Source organism: Cucurbita pepo, chromosome LG01, assembly GCF_002806865.2.
Source record: "Cucurbita pepo subsp. pepo cultivar mu-cu-16 chromosome LG01, ASM280686v2, whole genome shotgun sequence".
Lineage (NCBI taxonomy): Eukaryota > Viridiplantae > Streptophyta > Magnoliopsida > Cucurbitales > Cucurbitaceae > Cucurbita > Cucurbita pepo.
In genome coordinates this window covers 464,815-487,398 of record NC_036638.1, presented here as the reverse complement: position 1 = coordinate 487,398, position 22,584 = coordinate 464,815, and the positions used below count along the sequence as shown (strand labels likewise).

At 36.3% G+C, this 22,584-nt stretch overlaps 4 protein-coding genes and 1 long non-coding RNA gene across 8 annotated transcripts; 3 read left to right on the top strand and 2 right to left on the bottom strand.

The window, feature by feature from the left end:
- The first annotated feature begins 1,018 nt into the window (after positions 1–1,018).
- LOC111779112 (WRKY transcription factor 55) lies at positions 1,019–3,385 on the top strand. The gene is made up of 3 exons (XM_023659186.1): positions 1,019–1,592; positions 1,705–1,836; positions 2,908–3,385. The coding sequence occupies exons 1-3, from the start codon at positions 1,114–1,116 to the stop codon at positions 3,326–3,328; spliced, it is 1,032 nt and encodes a 343-aa protein (XP_023514954.1). The 5' UTR covers positions 1,019–1,113; the 3' UTR covers positions 3,329–3,385.
- A 2,186-nt stretch (positions 3,386–5,571) lies between these two features.
- Positions 5,572–6,183, bottom strand: LOC111801831. Its single transcript, XM_023686015.1, has one exon. The coding sequence runs from the start codon at positions 6,181–6,183 to the stop codon at positions 5,572–5,574; it is 612 nt and encodes a 203-aa protein (XP_023541783.1).
- A 3,770-nt stretch (positions 6,184–9,953) lies between these two features.
- Positions 9,954–15,558, top strand: LOC111798071 (E3 ubiquitin-protein ligase RNFT1-like). 2 transcript variants are annotated; one of them, XM_023681037.1, is made up of 8 exons: positions 9,954–11,082; positions 12,000–12,076; positions 12,193–12,361; positions 12,788–12,876; positions 13,006–13,170; positions 13,290–13,367; positions 14,306–14,409; positions 14,915–15,255. In XM_023681037.1, exons 1-8 carry the CDS (start codon positions 10,425–10,427, stop codon positions 15,000–15,002), a joined length of 1,428 nt encoding a protein of 475 aa, XP_023536805.1. In that variant the 5' UTR covers positions 9,954–10,424; the 3' UTR covers positions 15,003–15,255. The 2 variants fall into 2 exon arrangements, with proteins under 2 accessions (XP_023536805.1, XP_023536798.1); XM_023681030.1 differs by having other exon boundaries at positions 9,959–11,082; positions 15,146–15,558.
- A 1,511-nt stretch (positions 15,559–17,069) lies between these two features.
- LOC111780655 lies at positions 17,070–18,863 on the top strand. 3 transcript variants are annotated; one of them, XR_002812877.1, is made up of 3 exons: positions 17,070–17,262; positions 17,355–18,443; positions 18,556–18,863. It is a non-coding gene; the product is annotated as an uncharacterized LOC111780655 (long non-coding RNA). The 3 variants fall into 3 exon arrangements; XR_002812878.1 differs by lacking the exon at positions 17,355–18,443 and having other exon boundaries at positions 17,094–17,262; XR_002812875.1 differs by lacking the exon at positions 17,070–17,262 and having other exon boundaries at positions 17,269–18,443.
- A 726-nt stretch (positions 18,864–19,589) lies between these two features.
- LOC111780647 (cytochrome P450 714A1-like) lies at positions 19,590–22,584 on the bottom strand. Its single transcript, XM_023661113.1, has 3 exons — positions 22,278–22,584; positions 20,577–21,054; positions 19,590–20,500 (listed from the first exon to the last, which is right to left on the bottom strand). The coding sequence occupies exons 1-3, from the start codon at positions 22,576–22,578 to the stop codon at positions 19,690–19,692; spliced, it is 1,590 nt and encodes a 529-aa protein (XP_023516881.1). The 5' UTR covers positions 22,579–22,584; the 3' UTR covers positions 19,590–19,689.

Here is a 22,584-nt window from a genome sequence, read left to right as displayed (position 1 = left end):
CTCCCGTCCTAGAATTAGATATTTAGATATGCATATACATACTAGTCTCTAAACAGAAATCATCTAATTGGTAGTCAAAATCCCTTTAAAAAAAATATAAGATCATTTGGGTTGTGACCCTTCTCAAAAAAATATCGACTATCCAACTTGGGATCAAAATTAAATATGAACCATCTAGCTTATGACTAAAAAATCAAAATGCATGTCATCTAACTTGTGACCATGGTGGTACAATCTAGAGATGTGTTATTTTTTAAAAAAAGAAATATAATAGATAAAACTGTTGACCGAACCAAACCATTCAATCTTTTCAATTGTTTTCTTGAACACTCCTACATATGGAGATAAATGGGCACAACTATTAAAACTTGAGAGACCAAACTTATACGATAAGAAATAAAATAGTAATTGATGGACGATTTTGCCCTTTTAAAGATAAATATGCTCTTAGAAAAGGTTGAAGAAAAGTAGGGCATGAGGCCCCACAAAAGCACACCAATTCCTTGTTTCAATTGAGACATAGTTTAACCCTTCCTTCACACACACTACAACCAATAGGAGCAGAAGAAGAAGTCATCAAATTAAAAGTTGCAAATGCTAACACAATTTCCCTCACAAAACTTTAGCTTTTCACACATTTAAATCTTTAAAAAAAATAATTTAAAAATGACCTTAAACTTCAAAAAAAAAAAAAAATAATAATAATATAGAAATACACCCTACTATGAATCTCATTTAAATTTTAAAATGTTAAAAAAAATAAAAAAGATTCAAATAAAAGTCATAAACAAATACCATAGTTGTTAAGACGTATCCACGCGACAGTGGCCACCTAAGATAGTTTCTCCCTTTCTTACAACGTAATAACAAAAATATTTTTCCACGTAGGAAAAAGAAAAAAAAAAAAAAAAAACCTCCATAATTGTACTTAGTCTTTGGTCAAAATATTGTAAAACCCTTCAAACCCCAATAGGAAGAATCTTTTTGAATGGAAGAAGAAGAAGTGAAGAAGCCCAAAGTCTTCCTGTAGACCAATTCCCCCTTTTTCCCAGTAATAACCACCACCTCTTTATTTTATTCAATTCATTCATTTTTGTACCCTTTTCATCCAACATGCCATACCATACATACATACCATTACCATACCATACCATACCATACATATATATATATATATATATATATATTTGTTGGCGATCTTCAATTTCTCTCCATTATTGGGCTATGGAGGTAAATCCGGGCATGGAGGAGGCCCTTTCTTTGATTCTTCGAGGGTGTTCCTTGGCCAGAGATTTTGAATCCAATCCTTTAAATTTCCGCAATAATATTAATTTCCTCGCTCGTTTTTGTGATGAGATTTTGGGTGTTTTCTCCGCCGCCAAGGAGCGCCTCAGTCGCCCTCAAAACGAGTGCCTCAGGACCAGTACCTCCCAATCTATGGACTTGCCGCGGATTCAGATCAGGCCGCCGCCGCCGCCGTTCGACGATTCCGGGAATCTACCGCCAATGGGTTTTGGTTCTTCTTCTTCTTCTTATTCTTCTTATTCTTCTTATTCTTCTTATTCTTCCACGTCAACCAAGGCTCGAAGACGGTATTGGTTAAATTATGAATTCTTTATTCATTCGAAAGTAAAAAGTAAAAAAAGTAAAAAAAAAAAAAGTAAAAGTAAAAGAGATTGTTTTTTGTGAAATGGGTTTAACCAGAAAAGATGGAATGGCGAAGAGGACGGTGAGAGTGGCGGCGCCGCGCATCGGAAACACAGAGCTACCACCGGACGACGGCTTCACATGGCGGAAATATGGACAGAAGGAGATTCTTGGCTCCAGGTTTCCCAGGTTTGTTTTGTTACTAATTTAATTACGTTGCTAAATTCGGCTTAAGATTTTAATTATTTATTCAAATTAAAATCATAACAACACAAATAATTCAAAAAAAAAAAAAGTTGAAATTATTATTCAAAAACACATATTTAAATGGAATTAGAATAACTTCATTTATTATTAAAAGTTTTCATTTTAACAAATAATAAACCAAAAAGTAAATAAAACCTTTAATCATAATATTCAACGTCAGTTCCACATTGATGGGAGACAAAAACTAATAAAAGTGTGGAAATCTCTCCCTAAATGATACACGTTTTGAAATCGTAAGATGAAAACGATATGTAACGAACCAAAACAGATAATATTTACTAGCGGTGGCCTCGGACCATTATAAATGTTATTAGAGTTAGAAACTAGGCGGTATACCAGCGAGGACGTTGACTTCCAATGAGATGAAACCTCTCCCATTTAGAGGTGGAGAGAGATTTTTTTTTTCTTTTAAATCGTGAAGTTGACGACTATAGGTAACTAGCTAAAATGAATAATATCTACTAATGGTGACCTAAAGCTTTTATACGGTACAACTATTAATTTTTTTTTTAAATCTATATAAAATAATAATAATTCAAATTAACTAACTAATTAAGTTGCTAATTTAATCTTTATGAATAAAAATTACAAGTTGTAAATTTATATTTATTCTTTGGAAATTTAAAATTTATAAAATGATTTTTTTTTCAAAACAGTTTTTTTTTTTTAAATGAAACAAAAAAAATTATTTTTTTATTTTGTTAGGGGAAATTGATTTATAAAATAATCGAAGGTTTGACCGATTTAATTGAAAACAAATGTGGGACACCTTTGTTGACTTTCTGACTCATTCTTCGGTCAATAATTCTTCAATATTATTATTTTTATTATTTGTTTATTATTAAATGTCTTTATCTATTATTAATAAACCCTTTCTATTTTCAAATTTTAATTTTATTTGATTAACCACTCACATTTTACTAACTAATTTCAATAATTAAATTTATTATTAAATATTTAATTTTCACAAAATAAATAAATAAAATGTTGCAGAGGCTACTTCAGATGCACCCACCAGAAGCTCTACCACTGCCCAGCCAAGAAGCACGTGCAGCGCCTCGATCACGATCCCCACACGTTCGAAGTCGCCTACCTTGGTGACCACACGTGCCACATGTCCGCCACCGCCCCCTCCGCTCCACCACCGCCATCGACGCTGCCGGAAGTCGCCGGGCTACACATGACCCAGTTTCCTCCCTCCTCTGCCGGATGGCTTTCGATGGAGTACGGGGGTCCGGCTACCGTCCGGTCCAGCAAAGACGTCGGCGATCAGTTTCCGGTGTTGGACATGGTGGACGCCATGTTCAACTCCGGCACCGGCAGCAGTAATAGTGTAGACTCCATCTTCGGCGCTAATGTGGGGGAAGAACAACATCAGCATCACAAGTGGGAGAAAGACAACAAGAAGAATTAGTACAATTATTATTTTTCAAATTACAATTTTTGCTCTCTCATATTTTGTTTTTAAATATTCTTAATACGCTCCATAATTTTTTTTTTATATTTTATTTTAATACATGTAATGCTTCACACAACAATATCTTTCAATTCTATTATACTTGGTTGTCGAAGTTTTATAAACAATTTCAGATCAAATGACAGTATGAATATGACCTTTAAGATTTTATCGATGAAAATGAGTCCTAATGTTAGTGTTACATACATAGAATATCAATTTATGAGACCACATGCATGAACATAAATGATATGTATTACCCTAATAAATATGGTGACTGTTTAATATTTTGAGATATTAGGATGAGTAAAACTTAGTTCTACTAACTGAGTGTCAATTCTCATTCGGTGAGAGTAAAGTCTCCCGAAACTTCCTTTTTTTTTTTTTTTTGGTTGATTTTCCGTTGCATCACTACCATCATCGTTGATTTAGGCATAAGGTTGCTCCCTTTATGTTTATGATATTACTAGGTTACAATGTTGGAGCTATTGGAGCGTAGCTAATTAACCTCCAGTAATGAAAAGTTTATAATGATTGACTCACATATCCATTGTTGTTGATTCAAAATGGGGTCGCTCTCCACATCTTTAATATGATTTTTAACTGAGAATTGACTCTGTTATTTAGGTGGTCGCCAACCAACTCCTAATGGTACATGATTTATCATGACTAGACCGATATAAAAAAGCCATTAAAGTCAATTATATATTAGATGAGAAGAGTCTATGATATTTCGATGTAACTAAGCATTCTTACTAGTTCCTAAACCTGCATGGCATGTGACGGGATCGTTCTTCTTTTGTAAAATCCTTAATTTTACAAAAAAGTTAGTTCGTCCTAAAAAATCAATATAATTTTGTTAGAAATATACAACTATGTAATTTTTTTATTTTATTTTTATTTTTTATAATAACAGTTAGTACGAAAGTTTCTTATGGAAAATATATTAAACATTTTTTTAAGTTATAATATTTACTCGAAAAAAAGAAGTCTTAATCATTAAATTTATAATTTTAAAAGACAAAAAAAGAGGAATAGTTATTAAAAGAAAAGGAAAATAAGAGAATAAATAATGGAGTGACGGGGTTATGTGGAAGGAAAACTGTAGGCTAATTGACGTAAGCATGCTGACGTAATCGTATACACGTAAGCGCAGTAGGGAGGCAGTAATTGCTTCGGATAGTGGAAGAGGCTGCCACCAATATTTCCTCAAACCATAAGTCTCCCATTTGTTGGTTGTATTATTATTTATATTATAATTTAATTTTAGGGTTTACAAAAATATAATTTTTTTAGGACCCTAATTTTGTATTTAGTTAAATTTTATTTTATTTAAAAAAATTAAAGTTGGATAATAGATCAAATTATCCTTTTATGAATGAACATTTCAACAAATATTATTTTATGGAGCAGATCAAACTTCAAAAAGAAAAAATGTGCACTAATTAGTCGCGATCCTTTGATAAATTGATTATCACAATTTTTTAAAAATGAAAAGATTTAATCAAGGAACGAACAGAATGATACAGATCATGGAGTTCAAGAAGTTCCACTAAATAATGCTTCATTCTCTTTCATTCTCTCTCTAACGGATGTGAGATCTTACCATCCATCTCTTTAGAGTCTAGTGTCCTCGTTAACATATCACTCGGTGTCTGACTCTAATACCATTTGTAACAGTCTAAACCTATCGCTAGCAGATATTGTCAGCTTCATGGTTTGAAAGATTTCTACACTGTTATAAAGAATGATTCGTTCACCTCTCCAACAGATGTAGGATCTTACACCCGCTAAAACAGGGGTAACAACCTTAATCTTCCAAATTCAGTTTGAACTTTTCATGTTTGTATTAGGGGACCCATACAATGAGCAGATCAAATTACCTTTCCTCCACCCTACTTATTCTGTCTTCTGTGTAATATACCGTTTGGAACTTGTTCTTTATTGAATGAACTTTCATGCTCCCACATCGGAAGACTTTATTCTGTCTCTCTGTTTCTATGACACTTAAGAAACATAGGGAGCTGAAAAGTGATGAGAACAGACAAAGATTCGTGTCACTAAATTTGGTACAAGTATGGTTCGTGTTGAGCTAACAGATAGAAAAACATACAAGAAATGATTACAGGTGAAAAGGGATTGTTGAAGTTCCTCAGCCCAAAGCTCCGGAACCTCCTGCTTCTGTCTGTTCTCTAATGGTACTAGGGAAGGATTATAAATACTTTTCTTCTCTGTTTGAAACTGAAAAGCTTGCAGCCATTTGGCTGGTTGAAGAAGAAGGTTTGGGAGGAGATGAATAAGAAAAAGAAGTGTTTCAAAGAACTGTAAAGAAGGAACTCTGATGTGATGTCAAATAAGTTTGGTAACTCCGAATAAGATCTCATATGAACATGTTCATCCTTCTTCTTCCTCTCTCTCTCTCTCTCTTCAGATTCATCATCAGAATGTTCCTTGAGAGCTTGAAAAACTCTAGAACTGGTACTGAAAATCTTAGCCCTCCTATGGTAATTAGTAGGGTCTCGACCTTCATCTTCCCCCATAATGGCTTCTCTTTCCAAAGATTCAAGCAACTCCACCATTCCTTTTCCTCCACTGCCGCATTTCTCCTCTAGCCTCCCTAGTTTCAGCCACTCTTCTCCCTCCACCGAAAATTCTCTCTCCAGCTCCGCCACAGAGCTCCCCCAGCCACCCTGACTAACACATCTCGGTGCCGCACCCTGACGGCGGAGCCATGGTGGGGAAACCGTTGAAACTGGCCTGAATTTGGGGAAGACGACGGCGGATGGGCGGTGGAAGAAGGGTGAGACTTGCATCGTTGGTGTTGGTGGGGTGTTGATAAAGTGATGGGCTTTATTAATGTTATGGGGAGAGATTTTGGAGAGGAGTTTGAAATATAGAGAATATTGCGGGGAGAGAGGCGGCGACACTGGCCACCGTTTGACGTGGAAGACGGAGAATCAGTGGAACGGACGTGGTGGCCAAATCAGGTAAAAATATTCTTTGGTGTAGTGAAATATATTGCTCATGACGTTGATAGACAAATTCTAAATCTTTTAATATATATGTTCTTACTTTTATGAGGGTTGTGGCACTAGATGCCTTGAAATTTGTGTAAGGTACTTAAGATTTGATAGGTTTTTGAAAGCAACAGGAGAGAAATGTGGTCCAAATTAGCAACTTGTCTTGATGTATGGTTCAAGAAGTTCATGAATGTATTCTTCTTTCCTAGGCTCTCAGTCTTACTTCATTTTAGGACTTCAATGAAAAATACAAAACTCAAGTTGCAAGGAAGGACCATTTTACTAGTGATCATTATTCAGAAGTATTCAATACTTATGGTTCTAAAACGCAAACTTTCTGATTATATAGACTAAAGACTGATGTTCTATGCAAAAGCATACCTGTACTGTGTACCCTGAAGTTTATGAACTTTGTCGGCTACGAACACAAAAGTTTGTTCATTTGCCTCTCGTCTACGAGTATATTTGCAGCAACAGCAGTTGAATCTTTCCTTCCTATGGCTATTTCAGTATCCAAATCCTGCGTTGATACAATGAGAACAAATTGATTTAGGATACTTTTGTTAAATTCTGTTCATATACTATGACAAAAAATGGAGAATATTCTTATGAAAAAAGAAGAGATGTTACCTCACTTTAATGACCTTCTAGAAAACTAACATGTTTTTTTTTAGTTAATTTGAATGAATCAAATAAAAGCATATTCCAAAAGGAGCCAAGATCTCTGGCAAAGGCCACAGCATTGACGTCATTGTTCGTGGCACCCATTTGGATGAGGGCAGATGCCATCGGTTCATAATCTTCAGATGAAATTGATGCCAAAAATACGTCCATCGCAGCCCATGTTTCTGGAGATATAAACCCAACTATTCCTGTAGGTATATATATATATTTACACATCAAGAAATGTGGCTATCCATTCCGAAGTCCCAAACAAATGGTGGTTGCAGTTTGTAAATAGCTGTCTAAGAAAATAAGACGAACTTATGGCAAGTAATTTAAGGCATTGACGAACATCCTTATTAATGGATTCCTACAAACAACTAGCATTTCGTCAAATGTGCTGAGAAATAATACAAGTTCAAGAAAATGGACATCTGCAACTCCAAGAATGGAAATTCAAAATTAACATTGAAGGGAGGGAAGAGGAGTGGAGTTCAGAAAAAAGAGAAATTTCGACCACATTAACCCAGAAAGCTCTGAACTCCAACCCCACAATCATTCTATACATACCCCACAGCCATTTAGTTATGGAAGGACGTGGGATTGAGCCAGATGGTAAGAGCGAAATAACCATTCAAATGATATCAGGCATATCAAATGAAATTAACGAACTCTATAATGGAGAAGAATGGTTAATATATATTTTTTTTCCCGAGAGCTCTCTCTCATAAACTAATTCCAAAGTCTATCTAATTCCTTCTCCACCTCTTCTTCCTTCCTATTTTTAACCTCCTGCCCATGTCAAACTCCTCCCATGGCTGGCTTGGCTAACAAACTCATCTCCCATCTTGGATACTCTAACCAACCCATTCTTTTAGTTAAATCTATCAACTGACTTATATAAGTTAGATTCCTAACACTACCTAAATCCCGAATATCAATTTTTTCTTCTTTCTTAGAGAAGAAAAAAAATATCAATCATTCAATGATCAATACTCCAAGACTTTAGATGGTCACCTTGAGACTTTGTAGTAAGCTCCGGAAGTGGTCTCACGATGTCAAACTGAATGGTAAGCTGTTTCATTCTTCGTTGTCAGCCAACCCATGAATGTTTTGTAGACTATTCTTCGATCATCACATACAACATCTCAAATTACTTTCATTATCTTAATTAAGACTGATGCGTTTATTTAGAGGGTTGGGGGTGGATTGCTGCTTGTGTTTTTTAAAATCATGTGGTTTCTTTCAAGTCAAGTTACCCAAAAATAATACTGACGCACATTGGCAGAGAGATTTAACCTAATAGGGAGTCGTTCAATGGCTGGAATCATGGACAGAGGATGACACCAACTAACGCTGTACTCTTGTAAAAGAAGATGACAAGGTTCAGAGTAGCTTATACAGTGGAAGAACAGATAGTTTGAATCCTCTAAAATCTAGGTAACAAAGAAGACATATAAAGGAGAAAGCAGCTTTTAGAAATATTTTAAGCGAAGTTCAAGCTCCCCAAAGAGAGGAACCAGGTAGGAATCTTCCTTTACAAGCGACTACTGGTTATAAATAACCTTATAGACATGTTGATTAAGGATGGAGCCCCTATGTGACTAAGAAACATGTACAAATAACAGTTGTAGATGTTAGAATTGCAAAGGTCCCAACTTATCCATCCTCGCCCAAATCAGGATAATTGATTCAGAAAACAAAAAAAAGAAAACAAAAAAAAAAAAATCTCACACCTAAACTAGCTATATGTACGAGTTTAGTGAATTCCCTTCATATAAAATGTTCTTTATTGTCAAGAAATGATTTAAGAATTCATTTGGAAGATGATCTCTGCCTAGACAAAAGAGCATGTTAAGAAACGACGATTACGAACACAAAGTTAAAGAGACTGGATAAAATCTGAAAGAACCAATACCTGTGCACATCTGCAGGCCGCTCTCAACCAACTCCAATAAATGCTTGAATGCTTTGTTGAACCTGTGTTTATGGATGCAATGGCCCAAGCTCACCGCTAGTAGATATTGTGCTCTTTGGGTTTTCCCAAATTTCCTTTTTGGTTTCCGCCTCAAGGTTTTTAAAACGCGTCGACTAGAGGGAGAGGTTTTGATACCCTTATGAGAAATGCTTTGTTCCCCTCTCCAACCAACCAGTGTGGATCTCACAATGGAAGTCTTCGTAATGTCTTCCAATAGTTTAGGCAGATTTTCCATACTAGCTGAGAATTACATAGGCATTTTGTTAGATTTTGACGAGGACGGAGTCAAACAGATGAAATCCAAACACACATTCATTAGGTAGGAAAAAGTTACCGATTAAATAAAAAGTTCTTGCCCGTGAGTCCTGGTTAAAGTGATTTCGGAAAGGGGGAAAAGTTCTCAAGTTCCTTCTTTATTGAGTAGGTAAGAAAAAGTTGCTGTTAACTTCAGGAGTAAAGAAGAAGCACTTTCCTTCTCCTTCTTCCCTAAACATACACACGATTCTCTAGAGGAAAAACAAAAAGTCAGTAGCCTTAATTTAATCCGAATTGTTCCGCACTCTAATCGGAAGATGCAATGAAGTTTTCAACAGACGCCATCGCTTCCAAAGCAGAAAGTTCGAACAATCAAACTCCATAACATTTCCGAAAAGGCAATCGCAATTAGAGAAGAATAAGAAAAAGAAGAAGAAGAAGAAGAAGAAGAAGAAGAAGAAGAAGAAGAAGAAGAAGAAGGCAACTTCACCTTGAAGGCGCGAATCGAAGAGGTCCTGAGCTGGAGTGTAACGAACACGGAGACGAAAGGCGTTGGGGCTGAAGGCATGGTGGGAATTCTTGATAGCTATGGCGGGCAATTAAATTGCTTTATTTAGTTTTCATTTACTTTTTTTATTATTATTATTATAAGAGTAAATTAAAAATAATAATAATTAAAAGGAGGACCCAACGGTTCAACGGTCGGCTTGGTTCGTATGTGTCGCCGAGCCGACTAAGCTGAATTAGTCGCATTTTTTGTGCCTAATACGATACGATATTATACGATACGATACGATACGATAAGACTCGGCTTCCACGCGCACTCCCTTCTCCTCCACTATTTGCCTCTCTCTACGTTTCGCATTCAATTCTCCATTTTTTTTTTCCCAACCTATTTCTTCGTTTCCTTTTTCCTTCCCCAAATTCCCCCGGCGACCCACCTCCCTCCGCCCCCTTCCGACCGGATCACCGCCATTTCCGGCTCCAAACGCCACATTTATTCTTGCCCATCATCCTCTGTTTTTTTTCCTTTCAGGTGGTGGGATTTCGAAGGGGTTGAATCGGTACAGGTTTTGCAAGGAGGGGGAAGGTCGAACATCATTTTGGGCTTTTGCCTTTTGCCTTTTGGTCACTACCAATGGAGACCTCGGCTTCCAATTCTGATCCTTATTCCAATTCTTCTTCACCCACAACTTCTCCTACCTCCTCCAGATTTGGGGTCTCGATCCCTTCGCTCAATTTCTTCCGTTCGCCTCTGTCCGTCATTTTGGATTACTCTGGAATTCTTCCCACTAGGGCTGTTCCTCATGAATCGGAACCTATAATCAACGGCTCTGCCACCCCTGATTTGCGGGTTTATTCTCAAAATCAGAATCACTTGATGACTACCACTTCTTCTTCTTCTTCTTCTTCTAGTAATAGTCCCACCTCCTCCTCCTCCGGTAATACCAGCCCCTCTGGGGAGGTTTCGATTAGGATTATTGGGTCTGGTGAGCAAGATCCTTCTCCGGCTCTGGTTGGACAAGCTGGCTATGAGCAAAATGGTGGACTTCCTGTTTCTGGGGATCAGCCGGAATCCCCTGATGAGGAACGAGTTCCTTTGGTGTCCACTGCTTCTTCGTCTATTCAATCTGGAAGCAGTCGTGTTTCAGAATCTGGAAATGGCGTGGAAGAGAGTGTTAATAGAGATTCGTCTTATCAGAGATACGATATCCAGCAGGTTGCCAGGTGGATTGAACAGATTCTTCCTTTCTCTTTGCTACTGCTGATAGTCTTTATCCGTCAGCATTTGGAAGGTGCTCTCTTTTGTCCTCTCTTTTGTTGGACCGATTATATTTTTCGATTTTCATTGCCCTTTGCACTTGGCACCACTTTGACGTATTGTTCATTTTCGTTATCGAATTTCATATAGTGCTGGTAGTAACTAGTCCTTGTTAAGATATAATTAAGTGGGAATGCTGGCCATTGTTTACTCAGGACTTCCGTTGTATCTATTAAAATTTCACCCTCGTTAGTTCTTATACCTTTTAGATGACTTACAGCGTGATTGTAGAGGATAATGTTTGATTTGAATACTGGTGTGGTGTGGTAAATTGCCCCGGATGTTTTTTTTTTTTTCCTTTCCGTACTTGAGTACTGAAATTGCATCGCTGTAGCTGTAAAAGCTACTGTAGTATATTGTAGGGTTTCTTGCAAGGCGGTTGTTGTAAGATGTAGTGATAGAATCATCCAAGAATTTGGAGACCAGAGTTTTTTTAAAGCGTTGGAACTATCTTACTATCAAATGCATATAATTTTCAATGAAGAAAAATAACTGGATTAACTTTGTTGACAATTGGGTTCTGCTATTAACACATGTTTTCATGTATTGAAAAATAAATATGCGTTGAAAAGGCAGCTCTCGGGAGTGGGGAGGAAGGTGTTGAGAAAGAATTAGAGGAATACTGTGGAAACAGTTATGTTAGCATCAGATCATTTGGTTTGGAGATGACACTTTGCCATAAATCTTTGGAACATACTTTTGGACACGTTTGTTTGGTAGTCGACATATACATTAATTATCTTCCACTACCTAACCTAATAAGGGAGTTGCATTACACTGTTAGGTGTAATCACAAAGACAAGTAGTGATCATCTTGTAATCTTCTCCCTTTTACTCTCTTGCTGTAACATTCTTCTGATTGGTGAGAATTTATTTGTTTGATATTTCCAGGTTTTTTCATCACAATTTGTATATCAGCTGTTATGTATAAGTCGAACGATATTGTCAAGAAACAGACTGCTCTAAAGGTGGTGTAAGCCTAAACCCAAACTTATCTTATCTATTAGTACCTTATTTCTTTTTCAACTTCACTGAGAATCCACTTGCAAGAAATATACACTGAAGAATTTACTCTCCTTTTCAGGGGGAGAGGAAAATTTCTGTCCTTGCTGGGACATCTATTGCATTTTTGGTTCATGTTATTGGAATTTACTGGTGGTGCCATAGTGATGATCTTCTACACCCGTTAGTCATGCTTCCACCAAAGACAGTACCACCATTTTGGCATGCCTTGTTCATAATCTTAGTTAACGGTACAGATTTTCCCTTGCTTTGGCTTATTAAGTTTCTGTAGATATAATGATTGAATTAACATATGGAATGGAGCTTCAAAAAATGTAAGCAGAAAATTCTTAAGTGTCACAGTGCGATTTCTAATTAGTTAGCTTGAATGGTGATATAACAAGGGCATAAATATGGTTTATTATCTTTGTGTTATCTATATGGATCTTGCAAACATAGTTTTTAAGACAGGATTCAGGATATTGCCAAAAATTGAAAGAATGATATTGTGGTTTTTTCTTTTTCTTTTATTATTATTATTTTTTTAATGGTTCAACCTTCCTCTAATTCCAACTTCTTTGTTGTATTTCTCTCACAATTTTTTGTACAATTTTTCATACACTTGATTTTAATGTTCTCATTCTTTGATTTTGGACTCGATTGTGTTGCCATGCCAGATACGATGGCGAGGCAGGTTGCAATGGCTCTCAAATGTCTTCTTCTTATTTACTACAAGAATGGCAGAGGCCATAATTTTCGCCGGCAGGTATTATGAGATCTCAAATTTAGCTTAATCATATGTTTTGTGTTTATCTTGTATTAACCATTAATATTATTGAAATGTCTGACAATTACTTTGTTTTAGTTCTTTGATTGTTTATAATTCATGTTTCAGGGTCAAATTTTAACTCTCATGGAATACACTCTTCTGTTGTATCGTGCATTATTACCGGCACCTGTATGGTACCGGTTCTTCTTGAACAAAGATCAAGGGAGCCTTTTTTCATCACTGACAACAGGATTGTATTTAACTTTCAAGCTAACGTCTGTTGTTGAGAAGGTATGGTTTAAAACATGAATATTCATACCTTAATAAGCACTAAAAATTTTAATATTATGTCATAGTTCGTGGAAACCAACCTTGTTCATATACTATCTATTTTGTTATTTTCTCTTTAGATTCAATCATTCGTGGCTGCATTTAAGGCTCTATCACAAAAAGAAGTCCATTATGGATCATATGCCACATCAGAACAGGCAAGTATATACATACCTGTCTATTGTAGTCTCTTTCGAAATTTACCATTTTAAAACAGCTTTGTGTTTCTTCTTGCATTTAACTTTACGCATCTGTTTTCACATTCTATTTAATGTATCCCGCAAATAACGAAATAACATGAATATTTGTGGAACCCTTTAAGATGGTTGAATGTCTCCTTTTTTAATGCTTTCTTAATGTTACAAGTCATTCCCTCTATAGTTCATGTTAACGGGATTCCCTCATTACATTCTCATGGATATGTGATACTATTACTAGCCTACAGGATATGGTGGGAGAAGTGACCTAGAATTTTTCTTAGATAAGATAAACCAATTTGTCACTATCTTTCATTGGTGTGGCGACATAACTTTGTACCTTTTGAAGTTACATGATTGACTCTTCTATATGTAACTTTTTTTTTTCTTTCTTTCTCTCTTTCTTTCTTTGCTACTTCCCTTTTATAATTCTGGCTAATTGGATTGATTCATTTTAAATACCTTTTGGTCTTTATTTGGTTGGGTATTGAAATTTTAGTTTTTATGTTAAAAAGCTGCATTTCAATGAAAGTTTTAGGGGGGTACAAGTAAAATTTGCTTTTTTCTTTTATATTTCTGTAGTTACTCGTATCAGGCCGTACATCTTGAGATGCTATTTTTGAGGTGTGCTTTTTTCATTTTTTTGATGCATGAAGAGATAAAAAAAAAAAAAGTATAATCGTGATTTGGCAATTAGCGCCCGTAATTTCCTGCGTGTCACCAACATTGAAGCAGGAAAAGTTCTCGACATTAGTATTGTTATGTACATGATTAGTTGAATATAATCTCTCCTCCCTGATAAATATCTGTCCTGTGATTTCTCTAGCATTGCATGATCTAATAGTAACTTCATGCATTAATTAAATTCCTTCAAGTCTTCCTTATACTTTATTTTACAGGTAAGTGCTGCGGGAGACCTCTGTGCTATTTGCCAGGAGAAGATGAATGCTCCAATCCTGTTACGCTGTAAGCACATCTTCTGTGAAGATTGTGTTTCTGAATGGTCAGTATGATGACTTCACATCTCTTGTGTTTTCTGAATACTACCAGCATTGCATTACTATATTCATATCAGACCTCCATAGGACCAATATATAGATTATAACAGGGAGACAAGCATTCTAATTTGAACTCTTAGGTACTGTAGTAATTATCTACCTTGTTATGAGCCAAAAAGTCATGCTCTTGGCTGAGAAAAACTGAATTTGTTCATCAGGTATCGAGGAATTAGTTCAGTTTATTTTTAAATTCTTTTACTGGATGGCCTATCATATAAAGTAGAGGTATATAATTTTTAGAGTTTTTTTGCAAATCCAAACACATCACGTTATCATTCCATCCTCATATGTATCTTGTGAATCCTTAGGACTTAACCATGCTGCAGTCATTAATATTAGAAATGATCTCTATGGTCATATCATTCTTATTATTAGTGCAGGGGATTGTCTATGTCTGACTAGTATGGCTACAGCATTTATTTGACTGAGACTATGCTGTGTTGCCCACAGTTTTTTTCATTTACTCCTGCGCACGCACACGACAATGGACCTACTTGTGCGCACAGAGATGAAGGAACCAAAAGAAAAAAGAAAATGAAGAAAGGACAGAACCCCTTGAATCTTGATTAATAGTGGCACGATTCTTTCGACTGGGCATAAGTCTAGTGCTTAGGAATTAGTTTTAGCTCTAACAAATGTCATTGCATTTCCATTTACTGGTTCAAGTACTTGTGTTTTCAGGTTTGAAAGAGAAAGAACTTGCCCTCTCTGCCGGGCGCTGGTAAAGCCAGCAGAACTCCGAACATTTGGCGACGGGTCGACCAGCTTACTCTTCCAGTTGTTTTAGACAACCATTTGACATTTCTGGACGTAACAGCTCTATCAGCTTGACAAAGAAACATATTGTTTATTGGATGGACACAGGGGGGAAGAAAAAGAACAAAGAGAAGGGGAAAGAAGAGAAAAAGAAAAAGGGAAACATAACATAACATCCAGATGAGTTTAAAGATGCTGTCAAATTCAAAACTGGATTAGTATTATATTAATGCTTTGTAATCATTGTGACGAGTTGAGTTAGATGTCCAAACAGAAGATGGATTTAATAAAATCCCATTTCATCATTAAATTCAATGAAATCTAATTCTTAACGAAAAGAATCCCACTGTGAAAACTGCATGTTACTTGAAGACTGATGAGTATTCCCCGTAGAGTTTAGGCCTGGAAACAGCTGCCATGTTGAATGTGTTCAGTCTGCAGTGATTATGTAAACACACAAATAATTGTTGTTCATATACTGTTCTACAGGTTTCAAGTGTGAGGCGTCACCATCTTATGACCTGTTCATACTGTTTCTGAGGCCTTTTTTCTGTGCTCTGAACAGTGAAGTTATGAAATCATCAAAATTGAACTATTTGTTGTAATGATCAAAGCCAAGTAGTATATATGCAACCATTTGTTTCATGTTCTTGTTTTTTAAAGTTTGATACTATTTATTTTGTTTAAGAATCGTTTTTTTGTAAACAAGAGATAGACATGACACTCATGAGACGAGAGATATGAGTATAAAAAACAACCCATCTTAGTAGTAGCTCTCAAAGTTAGGCTATCTTCATCACTAATGTTGATTTCAAATGATAAAGTTGGGTTCCCTTGAAGAAGATCTAGATCTATCCTGACGCTCGTGGGCTCATTAACAAATACAGAGAATGTTGAGTATTATGATTATTTAGAAAGTGACTCCACCTCTTAGACCATGAAACAAAATCACGTGCAATCATAATTTAGATTAATACGATTATAGTGGAGTTGATATACGTCACTTTCATACATAGATATATATCACTTTTATGTACATAAAATCCGTAAACATGCATCAATTTCCCATAGTCATGTCTTCCAAACCGAGAGGATTGAGAGAGTTGAAAGAGATCAAGAGATGTACGAGGTCTTTAAAAACATTTTTTTTTTTTTACCTAACTCTAGTTGACATTGACTTGGTCAACTCTCAATTTCAACCATTAACATCCAATTTTTTTCACAACCTTATTTTGACGAGCCTAACGAGGTCCACCAACTTAAATGGACCATATCTATGTCAAACAAGTTTAAAACACAGAACATTCATCCTCTATATAAATTATGCACTTTTTCTTTCCTCGTAAACTTAAAAGTTAGTACAAGATCAACTAATCATTAGATTACAATATGGGCTAGAGATAAAAATACTTAAATTTCGTTGATATTATGTATTAAATCATTTATAAACCCGTAAACTTTCTGTCTTTGCACTCGAGGGCCAATCTCCGTTTGGTTCGAGGAAACCTTTGCATGCCTCCGTTACCTTTTGGGAGGCCTATGCCTCATAGAAACTGTCTACCTAAGACTGTCCCTTGGCCCGTAGGTCCTGACACAAGATTAGAATTCTAGCTTTTCCAGAGTGGTATCTCACTGATGGCTCGAGCCTCCGGAAGGGGGCCTTCTTCGCCCTCCATCTAAGCTGCACAGGAAAGGCCTAAAGCCAATCCCAAAAAACAGTGAAGCTCCATAGGATCTTTCTGTCGAGGTGCAGGTAGTCTGCATCTTCACAGAGTAGTTGTATATAATTTCGATGTATACGTAAAAAAAAAAAAAGAAATACTTTTTACTTTATTTAAAATAAAAATAGCTATAAAATTCTGTCTCTCACACTTTAATGTCCCAAACTCTTATGGCAGCCTATGTCCCATCATCTCCATATATTTCCCTTTTCTTTTCTCCTTTATTACCCTTCTTTCTTTTTCCCTCTTTCCCTTCAAACGCTGTTCCTCCATTGTTTAGGGTTTCATGTCCTCCACTCATCATCATGCTGCCTCTTCCAGGTTAAAGCTTCTAACTTTGTTCTTGTTTGTTTGGGAATTTGTGTTTGTATATATTATGTTGATTATAGAGTCATGTTTTGGTTGTTTTGGAGGTTTTTGAGACAACCCATGTCCAAAAAAGTGTGTAATGAAGGATATATTGCATGAAGAGATGGAGAGAGAGAGCTTCCCTCAGCCCACTCATGGAAGGACTCAAAGGGGTTGCTGAACTAACTGCCGACTCATTCACTCAAACACTCAGTACTATTCTTTCCTCTCTAGCTACTGTGACTGCGTGAATGAAGCGGGAGATATTTTGCACTCTCTCTTTTTCTTTGCTTGGACTGAAGGGAGCTCCTCCTTTCCTACTTCTCCATATAAAACTCTCACCCCAATTCAACTCTCGTCTTCTTTGCCCTACCCGACCCTGATGAGTTCGGGACGACTTTTTGAGAGGGTGAACTCACCTTGTTAGCCCTAGTCGACCCTAATGAGCTCAGGACGGCTTTTGGGACAATCAACTGACCTTGTTTGTCCTAGTCGACCCTGATGAGTTCAAGACGACTTTTGGGACAATCAACTGACCTTGTTTGTCCTAGTCAACCCTGATGAGCTCGGGACGACTTTTTGGGAGGGTGAACTCACCTTGTTTGCCATAGTCGACCCTCATGAGTTCAAGACGACTTTTGGGAAGGTGAACTGACCTTGTTAGCCCTAGTCGACCCTGATGAGCTCGGGACGACTTTTTGGGAGGATGAACTCACCTTGTTAGCCTTAGTCGACCCTGATGAGTTCAAGACGACTTTTGGGACAATCAACCGACCTTGTTTGCCCTAGTCGACCCTGATGAGCTCGGGACGACTTTTGGGACAATCAACTTACCTTGTTTGCCCTAGTCGACCTTGATGAGCTCAGAACGACTTTAGGGAGGATGAACTGACCTTGTTTGCCTTAGTCGACCCTGATGAGCTCAGGACGGCTTTTGGGACAATCAACTGACCTTGTTTATCCTAGTCGACCCTGATGAGATCGAGACGACTTTAGGGAGGATGAACTGACCTTATTTACCCTAATCAATAAGTTCGAGATACTTTTCGATGTTGGACATTGAAATATTCGAGATCTGTCCAGACGTTCAGATTTTCTTGGATTGAAATGATTTAATAATGGTATGATTTAGAACAATGTCCACAAATGTAGAGGTAAGAATGTATGGAGACCCTAACTTAGCTCAATTATTGCATTTTTCTTCATTTTGTGAGGTTTCCATTTCGTTCTTTTTCACTTTTACTCTCTCTGATTGTGCTCTTTCAGGCAAGGCTTTCACAGCTATCAGCAAACCCTGTCCCCAAAAAGGTAACTTTTTGGTACCCCATCTCTCACCATTCACTTTGATAACGGGTTGGCTCGGTTCGGTTCGGTTCAATTCGGTTCCATTTTCATTAGAAACTTGTTCATATGCTCCATTTGTTGAAGTAAATGGTTAGAAAAGTTAAGGCCTCTGAAATCTGCATCAAAAAACAACAAAATCAAGACATGCAAAGAGGTTAAAATTATGCAATTTCAACACAATTTAGTAAATAAAAAATAAAAATGAAGGAAGAAGTGGACAATTGGAAATATTATTCCTTTGAAAAGCTTCATGTTTGATGATGGCAGATAAAGTTAGGTTACATGAGAATTTGGCAGTCCTTCACCAGCTTTCTTCCCTTCCCTTTTTTCCCCATTTTCCCTCCCAAATTAATTCAACACTTTACACTAAACCATTAAGCTTTTTAGGAGCGTTCATATGACCCGATGACTCGATTAGGTTAGATTTTTTCTTTTTTTGAGTTGGGTTGAACTTTTTAAAAATCGAAAATTGAAGTCAGTTTACCAGTTAAAATTACTGGTTGACAAACTTTTACAACTCAAAAATTGACTGTGAACTCTGTTGAGATTAATTTTGAGTTAATATACATTTCTATAACTTTCGATTTTATCAAATTAAATCATAGATACGTGGCGTGGCATTCGAGAGGATATACACTAAGGTCGAAATTAAATATTAAAAAAATATCTAAACCCCCATGAAATTTTGAAAATTTTAATTCCACAAATCAAAAAAGAATCTATAAAAGTAAATAAAATATAAGATTTATATTTATTATATTATGTTTTATGAGTTTGATTTTATATAAAAACGCGCCGTTTTGGTCCACTTGGATTTATAGTAATATCTTTTTTTTTTTATAATATTATTGTAAACAACTGTCATGTTTTTATATATTTCCTTTCTGGACGTTACATCATTTTGTCTCCCATCTCATAATATATTTTCTTTTCTAAAATTCATTTAATTAATTTAATTAAAAATTCAAATATTTTAGTAGCTGCTATAATTAATAAACTTGTACTGTTTCATAAATAAGAGCTCACAGTAACACTAAACTTCTGATAAACCCTAATTTAAACCCTTTTGAAGATGATCTTCATCCCATTGGCTGGCTCTACGATCATTCTATACGACGGAGAATGACGATATTCAGGAGATAGTGAGAATCTAAACTTGAAAACAATCAGAGAAATAATGATCTTCAACTGAACCAACGCAAAGTTCTTCCCTAAGCATAGTCGGGGCCCTGCCCCAAATGGCACGTACGCTTGAGGAAACTTGCAAGCCTTGGCTATGCCATTCACGAACCGTTCTGGCTTAAACTCATTCGCGTTTTCTCCCCATATTTCAACCTCTCTATGCAAAGTCGGAATCAAAGTCCATAAGTAGACACCCTTTGGAATCACTACGTTCCCTAGTCGCGTCTCAGAGAATGTCTCCCTCGCCACAAACGCCGCCGGTGGGTACAATCGCAATGTTTCCTGGACGACCATACTCACCGATTTGAGTTGAGAGATGGTTGTCATGTTGACACGACCGTCGGGGCAAGCTTGAGTAAACTCGGACCGAATACGGTCTTGCCATTCGGGGTGGAGAGCGAGGAGCATCAAGGACCAAGTGGCGGCGACGGCGGTGGACTCATGGCCGGCGAAGTAGATGCTCTTGCAGTTGTCAACGATGAACTTTTTAGGGGACTCGTTACAATTGGCGCCTACGGTTGGGTCATTCATGGCGGCTTCCATTATGAGCTGCAAGAGATCCTTATCCGACGACGTTTTGGAGCATTCTCTTTGGCGTTGTTGAACCGTTTCCCAGATTAATGATTCGATCTCCTTCTCCAGCTTCTTGATTCTTCTGTGTTTGGGTTGTTGAAATAATCGGTCGCTGTTCATAATTTATATTTTAATTTAGATTTTAATTTGAATTAATTAATAAATAAAAAAAGAGAAAAAAAACGAACCTGAGAGAAACGTAGCCAAACAGGAAATTCCCTTCGCTAAGCAGCTTCTGAAGAACCCTAAGCTTGGAAAAAATCCGCTTCCCCTTCTCATACGAGCTCCCAAAGCAAGCCCTAGAAATCACATCCGCCGAGAATTCTCTAAGAGCCTCATCCACGTCGATCTCCGCCGTGGCTCCGTCTCTTTCTCCGATCCTCCCCTCCCATTTCTGCAGCATCGCAGACGCCGCCTCGGTCATCAGCGCCGCCATGACCCGGACCCGGTCCATGAAGAACTCGGGCGCTATGATCTTGCGCTGCAGGGCCCAGACAGGGCCGTTGGCTCGGACCACGCTGTGGCCGAGGATTGGGGCGAGCTTCTTGGTGACGTAGGAGGGCTTGCCCAAGTGGAGATGGTTGGTGAGGCTCAAGTCCTTCACCAGGTCCACGTGGTTCGCGTACAGATGTTGCCTCGTCCCTGTCGAGTATGTGTATAATGGGCCTGCCAACCAATTTTAGGATCACTTTTGGGCCTCTTTATTTACTCATCCACGGCCCAGTCTTTTATCAACATTAATAAATATTATTGTATTATAATAAGAGATTTCTATTTATTTTCAATAAATAAATAATTACAAGTTTATAAAACTAGTATATTAGCTTGCGTAACTAAATTTAAAAGGTATAGATGGTTTGATTTTTTTTTTTTTTTAATGAAATAAATTAATAAAAATAGAAAAATATTGTTGAAAATTATTAATATTTTATTTCAAATATATTATTAAAATAAATAAATAAAATTAAAAATACCATTAAATTTGCAATAACTTCAAATTTTTTTAAAAATTTCAAAACCACCTGAAAAACTTCAAAAATAGTTTAAATCTTTTTAAAAAAAATTCAAAAATACTTTTACTCATAATTGCATTTAAAAATATATACGAAATTTGAAACTAACATTAACAAATTTTGATTTTTTTTTTTTTATTTTAATGATATTTTTAAATTTTTTTTTTTTTTTTAATCTAAAACTAATGGTAATGTTATCTTTAATTTTTTTAAGTTTAAGTGTAGAGTTGAACTTTTAGAATTTAAATGTTGTTTTTTTTTTTAAATAAAAGAAAAAGTTTATGGATATTTTATTAATTTAGACTTTTGTATTTGAAAATTAAACCTATAAACCCTATTTATATCTATAAGTTTTCTTCATTTATTATTTATTATATATATATATATATATATAGTGTAGTCTACTAAAAATATTTTTTTTCAATTTTTCTTTTTTAAAACGTCACTAAAAATTTAAAACTTATCTTAATAAAAATAAAGCTTATTATAAATAAATGACGAAAAAACAAGAAATATTTAAAACACTAAGTCAAATGAGTATCAAATAGAACCGTATTTGCTATAAATATTTAAAAAAAAAATCATAATTAATTTAAATTTCATTGACCAAGTGAGACGACTTTCACATTTCTCAAAGCTCGGAAAACTTCAAACGTACAACACTATTTAATATAACATTTCATTATCTAAAAATAAAACTTTTTAAAAAAATTGTTGAATAATTTTGAGAAATTTTATTTATGTTAATGTTAACATTACATGATTAAATCTCTTTTCTTAAAGAAAAAATTGACACCAAAATATGCACAACATGAACACGAGGAAATTTAATTTGTAATTTAACAAAATAATAATAATAATAATAATAAATAATACCGTATTGTTTTCTCCACTTGACGAAATAAGGGAAGAGAGTGGAGGTATAATCGTGAGCAACAATCACCGACGCATGATGTGGCGGAGAAGCCATGGCCGCCGCCGCCGCCTCCAACTGGATCTCCTGCATCTCCGGCAAGTTTCCGTACAGAAGTGAGGGCGGTGGTCCCGTCACTCCCTGTGCTCGTAGCTTCCTCCTAATCTCCGCCGTCCTCCTCCACACTCCATAGTAAAAATGGACCACCACTGCCACCACCGCCACTGCAACGGCGGCGAAAAGAACCGACCCCAAACCGCCCATTACAAC

Coding starts and splice junctions, on each gene's coding strand:
- LOC111779112 (XM_023659186.1), top strand. CDS start 1,114: ATGCCATACCATACATACATACCATTACCATACCATACCATACCATAC. Junction 1,593..1,704: donor TCAACCAAGGCTCGAAGACG/GTATTGGTTAAA, acceptor GGGTTTAACCAG/AAAAGATGGAATGGCGAAGA. Junction 1,837..2,907: donor CTTGGCTCCAGGTTTCCCAG/GTTTGTTTTGTT, acceptor AAAATGTTGCAG/AGGCTACTTCAGATGCACCC.
- LOC111801831 (XM_023686015.1), bottom strand. CDS start 6,183: ATGCAAGTCTCACCCTTCTTCCACCGCCCATCCGCCGTCGTCTTCCCC.
- LOC111798071 (XM_023681030.1), top strand. CDS start 10,425: ATGGAGACCTCGGCTTCCAATTCTGATCCTTATTCCAATTCTTCTTCA. Junction 12,877..13,005: donor GCCATAATTTTCGCCGGCAG/GTATTATGAGAT, acceptor TTCATGTTTCAG/GGTCAAATTTTAACTCTCAT. Junction 14,410..15,145: donor GAAGATTGTGTTTCTGAATG/GTCAGTATGATG, acceptor TTGTGTTTTCAG/GTTTGAAAGAGAAAGAACTT.
- LOC111780647 (XM_023661113.1), bottom strand. CDS start 22,578: ATGGGCGGTTTGGGGTCGGTTCTTTTCGCCGCCGTTGCAGTGGCGGTG. Junction 21,055..22,277: donor CAAGTGGAGAAAACAATACG/GTATTATTTATT, acceptor ATTGGTTGGCAG/GCCCATTATACACATACTCG. Junction 20,501..20,576: donor TTTGGCTACGTTTCTCTCAG/GTTCGTTTTTTT, acceptor AATTATGAACAG/CGACCGATTATTTCAACAAC.